A 10,284-nucleotide genomic window follows, 5' to 3' on the forward strand; every position below is an offset into this window, starting at 1 on the left:
AAGTTTACATACCCCGGCAGAATTTTTGCTTTCTTGGCCTTTTTTCAAAATTGATTTTGGATTTTGGCCTGATAACATGCTACCTTTAGTAGCCATTCAAACCCATTTGGGCAGCACGGTGGCTCAGTGGTTAGCACTGGGTTCGAATCCCACCAAGGACTACATCTGCAAGGAGTTTGTATTTCCTCCCCGTGTTTGCATGGGTTTCCTCCGGGTACTCCGGTTTCCTCCCACATTCCAAAGACATACTGAAAGGGAATTTAGATTGTGAGCCCCATTGGGGACAGTGATGATAACGTGTGCAATCTGTAAAGCGCTGCGGAATATGTTAGCGCTATATAAAAATAAAGATTATTATTATTTGTGTCAACTTCTGTGTATGTTATCACGCCAAAATCACCAGGTTATGTGGACTTTTGATCAGGGTCATTTGGATGTTTTGGGTTGTCATTATGATTTAAAAAGAGAAAACACAGTAGTTTGACAATAAATGGCTTCACCCAACCACTAACCATGAGTGGAGAAAAAGTTTTGGTGCTATCATTCATATTCTCTGAAAAAAGGCCAAGAAAGTAAAAATTATGCCAGAGTACCGTATTTTTCCGACCATAAGACGCACTTTTTCCCCCCAAAATTTAGGGGGAAAGTGGGGGGTGCGTCTTATGGTCGCAATACACGGTACTAACCTTCTGGCTGGTGGCAGCGGGCGGCGCTCTGCGGTGGTGGCAGCGGGCTGTGCTCCGGTGCAGGGGCGGCGGCTCCGCCGGCATTTCTTCGTAGCCCGGAGGCCCCCGCACTTCCCTTGCTGGCCGCCGCCATGTTGCGGTGGCCTCCGGGAGCATGGACGCCGGGAAGATGGCCGCCGGTCCGGTGACAGCGCATGCGCGGCTTCAGATCTCGTCCCGAGATCTCGGGGGACGAGATCTCGTTGCCGAGATTTGAATCTCGTCCCCCGAGATCTCGGGACGGAATCTGAAGCCGCGCATGCGCCGTCCCCGGACCGGCGGCCATCTTTCCGGCGTCCATGCTCCCGGAGACCACCGCAACATGGCGGCGGCTAGCAAGGGAAGTGCAGGGGCCTCCGGGCTGCGAAGAAATGCCGGCGGAGCCGCCGCCCCTGCACCGGAGCACAGCCCGCTGCCACCACCGCGCCGCCCGCGGCCACCACCGCAGGGCCCACCTGCCCCAGCACAGCTGCCCCTGCCCCACCTACCCCAGCACAGCTGCACCTACCCCAGCACAGCTGCCCCAGCACAGCTGCATCTACCCCAGCACAGCTGCCACAGCCCCAGCACAGCTGCACCTACCCCAGCGCAGCTGCCCCAGCACATCCAACCTGCCCCAGCACAGAGCCGCCACCGCACGAGCCTGGACCACTGAGTGACCCCTGTGACTACTTCTCCACCTGTGCCGGATCCCTTCCCAGGTAAGCTGAATTCGGCCTGTAAGACGGACCCCCATTTGACACATTATTTTTTTTCCCCTATTTTCCTTCTGAAAATCGGGGTGCGTCTTCTAGTCCGAAAAATACGGTATGTTAACTTTTGAGGAAAACTATACAAATCTCATAGTGTGATATCACCATTGCTTGGCTGTATTTATAATTCAGATAGAAGTGAAAGAGGGCACCTCGTGTGCAGCCACCTCTTCATTCACATCGACCTGACAGCAGGAATGAAAGATTTTTGGGGGGCTATAAAAATTATTACTTTTCTAAATATAACATATTCAAAATAATGTAAAAAAGCGTCATTTTCATTATACAAATAATCTGACTCCCCCCCGCAGGATCAGGGCCTCAATTTCGCACTGCTTTCATAGCCCAATAGCTGACACACAGTGTGAAACTCTGACTCAGGGCACAGACAGACGGCGGTGTTTCTTCTTACCTGAGCATGACAGCTGCATAAAAGTACGTCACTCTCAGGTCAGGAGAGGTATCGGTACAGTGTGATGCCATCCTCGTACGAGGAATACGGCCAACTGCCCACTTCCAGGCAATACTGCCATGCGATGTAACGGTCAGTGCACATTGGTAAATGCATACATTTTCACCACACAGTTCTATTTCCCTTTGTTATAGTAAAGTATGGAGCTTTAGCGTATGATGAGTATTTGGTAAGTTTTTGATGTTGAAGCATTTCTGCACCTATTAAGTTACTTGCGTGTTGTTTTTTTTTGCGGTTTTGAGTGCAGTTTCATAACATGCATTTATGTTGTGTTTTTCACTTTGAATTTTTTTTGTTTCTTGTTGATATATTATATTTTAAACAAAGCTGCTTTGATTTTGATACTGCATTATATTTGGCGTTGACAAAACTATATTGGTACAGTCATGTGTGTCTGCTTAGGAAAAACACTAAAAACTAAAAACATGTTTTACTTTTGGATTTTCTTCATCTGATGCAAGTCTGTGGGAAAAACTCGCACATAAGGCCATGTGCACACGTTGCGGATCCGCAGCGTTTTTGGCCCTGCGGATCCGCGGTGTACAGTACCACTATAGTCAATGGAAAATGAAAAACGCTGTGCACATGCTGCGGATTTTTCCGCGCTGATTTGCTGCAGTTTTAAATCCGCAGCATGTCAATTCTTTGTGCGGAATCCGCAGCTGTTTTACTCCTACTCCATTGTCCAGGTGTCAAACCGCAGGCTAATCCGCAGGTAAACCACAGGTCTTTTGACCTGCGGATTTACCTGCAGATTTTTCAAAATCCGCAGCACAATCCGCAACGTGTGCACATGGCCTAAAACTCTGCATACTCGCAAGAGAAATTGACATGTTGCGGATTTGAAACATGCAGATCAGTTTACACAGTGTTAAAAAAAAAAAAGCACTGTGGGCATGAAATTTCTATCAATCACTTCCAATTTGCAGGAACTATAAGACTCTGCGTTTTCAACACAATGAAAATGGCCATCGTCAAAAACGTCCAAAAGAAATGGAACTGTGTACCCACACAGCGTCAAAAAGGCATTTAAAAAGCATGTAAAACACACAAACTAAAAAATGCAATGGAAAAGCACAATATAATTTACTTAATAGGTGCAGATATGCTGCAGAAAATTTCCAACATCAAAAACCCACCAAATACTCATCGTGGGAATGTAGCCATAACTAAAGAAATTTGTTTTTCTCATTATAATCTACATGAAATGTCTCCCCAGAGTGTCCTCATTGATGACCAGTCTGCTGGAAAAATGAGGTCCGTTCTTCTGGAAGCCAGAGTGGTAGCTAATGTTCCTTTCATCGTCATGGCGTTTGGGATTATATTTGGCATTATATTTGTTGTCCTTTCTTGTCGTCAGTCAAGAACAAGGGAAGAGGTAGGTAACATTCTAAGGGTACCGTTACACTTAAAGATGCACCAGTGATCCCGACAGCGATACAACCTTGTCAGGATCGCTGGTGCATCGCTACATGATCGCTGGTGAGCTGCCAAACAGGCAGATCTCACCAGCGATCAGCACCATCGAGGACGCTGGTATCCAAGGTAAATATCGGGTTACTAAGCGGCGCGTGTCACTTAGTTACCCGATGTGTACGTTAGAAACCTGCGTCCTCGTGCCGGGAGCTGCGAGCACGCAGGTTTCTAAGGTACACATCGGGTAACTAAGTGACGCGCGCCGCTTAGTAACCCGATATTTACCTTGGATACCAGCTCCCAGCACCTGCTTAGAGCGCTGGGAGCCTTGCTGATCGTTGGCTCCCGCTGCCACACGCAGCAATGCACGCTGGCCAGCAGGAGAGCAACGATCAAAAAATGGCCCAGGACGATAGTGCACGGTCAGCGATACCTGGCGGGGGGGGGCCGGTTGCTGATCCCCGTCACAGCGATCTCGCTGGCAAGATCGCTGTGTGTGACGGGGTCTTAAGTCTACATGGAATGCAAGGAGTTGTCCTGGACATGAATACCATTTATGAGCGATTGTAACATGCTAAACCCTAACCGTATGTAATATACCGTATTTACTGATAGAATTCTACTTTTTCCACATTCTTGGCCTGAGACCATTGAGAGAAGAGAGAAAGCCGTTGTTACGTTATGGCAAGTCTGCAGCTCGCATATGAGCAGTCATGTGTCTTATGCCTTGTGTATGAAACAATGGCATCCTAACAGTGAGCATATTACACTCTGTTTAACATTTCGCTTGTTACAGTCCCTTACAAGTGTTCTACACATCTCAGACAACTCCTAACGGAAGCAGTCATAAGAAAATGACCTATTGTTTACATTCAGGTTGTGTGTTACATCTATATTTTACAAATTGAATTTTTTTCATAACTTTGTTCCGTTCCATATAAACTCTTTATGCTTGCCGATGATCCTGTTCTTTTATTCACCTCAACTCAAACTTCCCTCCCTGCCTTGTTACAGACCCTGTGTAATTTTGAATTAGTTTGTGGTCTAGAAGTCAAGCAATCTCTTTCTGCCTCTATAGTAGCACAATTAGAAAATGACTTTTCGGTCCAGGTGACCACTAACCAACTCGATTACCTCGGTGTGAAGCTGACCAGCAAGCTCAAATCCTCTCTTTACTGCCAACTATCCCTACATGCTGTGTAAACTTCGCTCTCTACTACAAATGTAGGGCAAATTACAACTCTACTGGCTAGGCTGTACACACTCTGAAAATGACGCTACTCCCCATTTAATTTACCTATTTCATCATCTTCCAGCTTCTGTTCCATCTCACAACCTTAATTAACATGATCTTTGTTAAAAAGAAAAAAAAAGAAAAAATAGCAATCCTGCACTTTTTACACTGAACACTGAGGCTTTTTTTAGGCTCTTACTTCCTGTCCTTTCATTCATTCATTCATTCATTCATTCAAAAAAGGTTTTCAGGCGTTTTCTGATTAGTAGAGGCAGGATTACCTCTGTATACAGCTGATAACTCAGGATCCACCAATCACGATAGGCGATGTCACACATGACTCTGCTCCCCCACCACCACCACCCCCTTTACAGTGAACTTTGCCGAGGCTTATTAGATACTTCAGTAACAATGATAGGGTTGGGATCCGACTATTTTGGTTAATGAGCCGGTCTGGTACGGTGTTTAGTAGTAGGTAGCAGATTTATTCCAATATTTATTATTTTATCTCTTCGCTTCATTTTAGCATTTACTTATGCTGCTAACCTTATGAATATAACTGTAATCATGTCTCTCTTTTATCTAGGGCACAGAAGATGAGAGAGGACCACTTATAAGAACATCCTAATTAGTACAAAAGTACTATAAAATCAACTATGCAAACTTATTGTATGTCCATCTGGACTAGAAGTTGAAGATTTAGTGAGGGGCTTAGACACAGCCCCCCCCCCCACACATTCCTGAGCAATGTTTGTTGGAGCATTTGGCCACATTAAATACCCTTACAGTTAATTATCAGCGAACTGTCCCTCTACAACACTGCTATGAAATACTAAGCACAAATTAACATACGTGTTTATTAAGCACTGATCTGATTAATTTACATAATGCAATTCTGTGTGATGTTATTAACAAATCACCATCATGAAAAACTGATGATATCATGGTGTAATTCATGACATTTGCTTTTGTTATATTTCACTGTATACCGTTTGTCACAAAGTATGGTTACAGATTTGGCGCACTGCATGCAGGATTTGACTACAATATTCACTCAATAGATGACATGATAAACTGGCAATCTGCAAATCCCTTTGACATTTATGTTCTCTTACCCTCAAAACATCACTCTAAAGTGCCAGACATTGGGTTTCTCCTTTCTGTCAAAGGTGATCTGTCTCTTTTATCAGAGAGAGACAAAGGCGATTTATAGGAAGTAATGGCGGATCTTTGTTTCTCCTCCTGCTCATCAAACTTTATGACATAATGACATAATGAGAGGCAGGCTTTCAGTTCAAGGCAGTCAATCCAATGGACAGTGTCAGGAGCAGGACATGCTGGGGAAAAAGGGAAGGACAGTTCAGCTCCTATAGTGCTGGCAGAATGCACACTTAAAATACTGTAAGTATGAAAACTGTGACAGTTCTTGTACATATTAGACTGGTTTGTGCACTAAAATAAGTTGTAACTTATTGAGAGCAGCTGGATCATGCTTTAATTTTGTTTGTAAGTGAAAGAATAGGTACCCTGTAAGTCATCAATAACCTAATATTTTGACACTGTGGTAAGAGGTCCAGCTGGCAGAATATTCACTTGGCAGAGCTCATTGTAACAAAAAATAGTTGATCAGACAGTATCCTGTTTTGTTTTGATGTCCTGGATTACAAGGATTACTGGATTCAGTTTGTTAATGGTACTTACAGAACATTTTTGAGGATGCGAAAGCCAGTAGAAACCTATGTACTTTGGATGCCTGAGTCTGTGAGACTCATTGAACTAATAATTTTACCAAACACTTTGTTCTTCCACCATCAAATCCAAGTGTTATGTTATATTGGACTGGGTGTCCCAGAATCTAGCCAGACATGAGTGCGTCGGCCATTAATGAACAAGCAGTACGTGAAATACTTTATCAAATTACTATTGGAAATCCTCCCTTGTGTGGACGGGACAGGAATTTTATTTCTTTCTTCTAACTGAAATATGTTAAAAATGAGGCAAGCATATCACAGTCTTCTCTGGGCTAGAAACAGTTAATGAAGCACTCCAAGATTTTTCTTTTTACTTTTCTGTAGTTTCCACAGAGGATATGAATTTGCAATTGTTTGATAGCTTGTACTATAAATTCCAATACTTCTGTATCGCAGTATAAAGTTAATTATACGGAGCCAGCTAGTTCTGATTGCAGTTAGCAACAGGTGCTGGCTGTTTAACCCAGCTCATAGCCACCATGTATAGGGTGAGTTCAGATCCCGCGGCAGCTCCATACGCCCTCAACTGACATCTGCCGTACATGAGGGGTGGATATCAGGAAGTGGTTAAATAGCAAGATGTGTTTTTAAAAGGTTTTATTTTTTTTAATTTGAAGTTTAATAAAAAATGAAAAACAAAATCATTAAATCAAAAAGAAATAGAAGTTTCACAATATTCCACATTTGAAGTTGTACAAACATTGACAAAATAGCTTCTTGGAGCTTCTCATCCATTAAAGGCATATTGTAATAAAGATTTATGTTAAATCACATCTCAAAGTCCATGAGTAATTTGTGCTCAGCACTATCTTAACTCAAATATATATTAATTCAGAACTATATCCTATAGCCTTCATACATATAGCCATCCACATTACTCCTTTTCTAATTACAGCTTTAATTTACAGTGATGTATTCTATGTCACTGTACCCGTGACCATGGCTCTTTTTGAGAGCCAATCCGACCAAATATTGTCAAAGTTTTGAGGACATTTGCAGTTGATACTAATTGAAACATGATCTTAAGGGCACAAAAAAGGAGAAATCTAAAATGTCTTTTATAGGTTAATTCTTTTAAAAGCACCCAATAGGCACACCTGAGGAAATAAGACCTAGGAAAGTCAAAGTACAAATATAAAAAGGCAAGAACTGAAGACCAAAATGGCAAAACTCTGTAACAGGACCATACGCCATGAAGGAAAGTGCCCTGTTGAGGGTGACAGCTAAAGTATAGATCGTGTTAAGAAACGCACAAAGACTTTACTTTGGCAGGAGTGCAGCAACTTATGTTGGATTTCTCTGGCACTAACTCCTGAGTCATGACATCCTGACCACCTTCTGAGCTTAAACCATAACATACTCCCCATCATCTGAGAGTTCAGGGATATCATCTTTCCACTTGCAATAGGCCTTCTCCTACAGTCTGGGTCCACTAGATTGAAGGAGTGGGGGTTGCTGGTTGATTTGTCTATTTCTGGGCTTTGGAGCAAATCCTCCATATCTGAGCTGATTTGGAGGATTGCAGATGTTGGGTTGCTTCAGTTAGTTTTTTTTCTGATAGTCTATTATGCTATTCTACCCAGTTATATAAAAAAAAAACAAAATAGGAACCTTCATTTCTTTATATCTAATAAAGTCAATGCCATCCTTTCCTATCCACCAGAAATCATTGCCTTGGCAAAGATCCATGAATGGCCCTGTACTGGAGGTGAGTGAGTGTAATGGAATAATAATTATTTCCTTTCATATGTGTAAAAAATGCCTTAAAGTGGTAACACTGTCTTGGGATATCTCTGAATATGCCATAAATGGCATGGTTCCACCTCTTGGATCCTCATTTATCTTGAAAACAGAGCCCCTTTCTCCCTTTTCCTGGGGCTAGAGAAAGGTCTAACCATTTGTGGCTCCCAAATTCACCTCTAGAGAGGTTCCAAAAACTCCAATCTTGAAATATCCCAGTTTTCATTCTGTCCACGAGAGCAGGCACAATAGCTGTCACTCTCTGAAGCCAACTGGTCAGCAGTGTTCTCTCTAAGCTCTATTCATCTGTTCTGCTGAGGTTAATATTAAGTGGCAAGGAGCGACGCTTTGCAGGAAAAATCAGTGGAGGAGTTGAATCTTCAACTTGAAATATTTCTTTCACCTTTCTCTCAGAGGATATGGAGGGCTTCTAATGAGATGAGAAATACAATTATGTTATTTAATTGCCCTTGCTCTGCCCATAGAGGAGTGGTACATACAGTATTCAGGTATCCTCTTTCAGGCAGCTCCATCCTTTACAATCGCTGAATACTCACCACTGTAGTGACACATAACACATCTGTGATCCTTTCTGTTTAGCTTGTCTTCTATGTTGTTGACTTCGGTATGTGCTGTGTCACTGAAGTATCAAAAGTCTGCAAGGGATCATGCATTAGGGTATCCTTTACATCTCTACTTTGGTCATTTAGACTAAGGTCAGTAGTCTTGAGGTTATAACAGGTTAGTTTTGGTTGCGTGGCATCAAACATTTGAATTGTCACATGCTCCTAAATAGAGATGAATGGATTGTATTGCATAACCTAGGTCGAGGTCATTGTTCTTTGGCCTCCAGAGCGGTGTTTGATTTGCCGGCCTGGAGTGACGTTATTTGTGCAGCACATAAGTGCCATCTCACCAGCTCGGCTTATAATAAGCCAAGCCTGGGATTCCGGAAGGTCAGGAAATTTGTGCAGCTCCTGTCCACAATCAGAAAGCACTGAACAGACCGTGGCTGCGCAAAGCAATCCACTAGTCTCTACTTCTAACATCTCATGGATCAAGGCTCCTGATTGACAGCTAGTTATTTTTGTTGATCCCAAAAGGAGACTGGTCCACCAACCCTCTATATAGTGCTCAGTTAATAGGTCCTGATATCCCAAGTAGAAGCAATACAAAACACGGACGGGTATGGGAGATAGTGTTATTTTTTTTTTTATTTATTTATTTTTTTTTACCTAGTTGAACATATATATCAAAACTGCCTCAGAAAGAATGTTCTGCTTGCTATGGGTATCATCGTCATTTATTCTTTATAATATGATCACCATTATTTTTCCACAGTGGATATATCATATCTATGTCATTACTTGTTCTACATTCAGTATTGCACAGTGTTAGGTTTACAAACTCACTTACCTATTCATTCTCAATGTCTTAACACAATTGTAGTTGATATGTAAAAATCTAAATTTTCCACCAAAATCGGGGCTTCAAATGTGATTTGAATAAAAGGGAAATTTGTTTAGAATAAAGGTTACAAAATTAAATTTCCAGGATAATTATGTTGCTAAAGACTTTGATGCATCTTGTTTTTATGAAAATATCTTATCTACAGAACAGCATCTTACAGCACATTGTAACAGTATTTGCAGGCCTAACCTTGGTTTCCTTTACCTGAAAGAAAACATGATTTTATATAGCAAATAAAATAACATATCGGCAAATTGTGGATTATATTAGCCGTATTGATTATTTTCTTTATCATAATGCAACTTTTCAATGTAAAGCACCTGAACTTCTCACAATAATACCAAAACACTGTCTGATGTAAACATGATTTATACAACTCTCATTGAAATAGTAACATTTCTAATGCAAATAAAGAGGATTTATACTGTTTGTGGTTAAAATTACTTTTCTAAACCTCCCTAAAGAGTTGGTGGTCTTTATAGATAGTCACAAAACTCAAGATAAAAAGTGGACGGCACCGCTGTTACCGTGTGAATTCAAATGATGTGCGGCATACAGAAGCCCAGCAGCTGGGAATCTCAGGTGCCAGACCTGGAAACAGTCAATCCTGGGAATCCATGCAAAGAGAAAAGGTCGCACTCATCGAGATGAAAGTTTCACTGATTTATTGACATATCATAAACATGTCAAGTCGGGGGAGTGACATAAGGAGTGCAAGAAAGGC

General features: G+C 42.0%; 1 protein-coding gene across 1 annotated transcript in view; it reads left to right on the forward strand.

The window, feature by feature from the left end:
* SCARB2 (scavenger receptor class B member 2) overlaps positions 1-9,989 on the forward strand; it is a 125,242-nt gene extending 115,253 nt beyond the window's left edge. Inside the window, exons 11-12 of the mRNA XM_073541223.1 lie at positions 3,169-3,327; positions 5,186-9,989. Of these exons, the coding sequence (XP_073397324.1) occupies positions 3,169-3,327; positions 5,186-5,227 (201 nt within the window). The 3' untranslated portion in view covers positions 5,228-9,989. The remainder of the gene's footprint in view (positions 1-3,168; positions 3,328-5,185) is intronic.
* Positions 9,990-10,284: the final 295 nt, after the last annotated feature.

Source organism: Dendrobates tinctorius, unplaced genomic scaffold, assembly GCF_039654945.1.
Source record: "Dendrobates tinctorius isolate UK_male_01 unplaced genomic scaffold, ASM3965494v1 ptg000011l, whole genome shotgun sequence".
Lineage (NCBI taxonomy): Eukaryota > Metazoa > Chordata > Amphibia > Anura > Dendrobatidae > Dendrobates > Dendrobates tinctorius.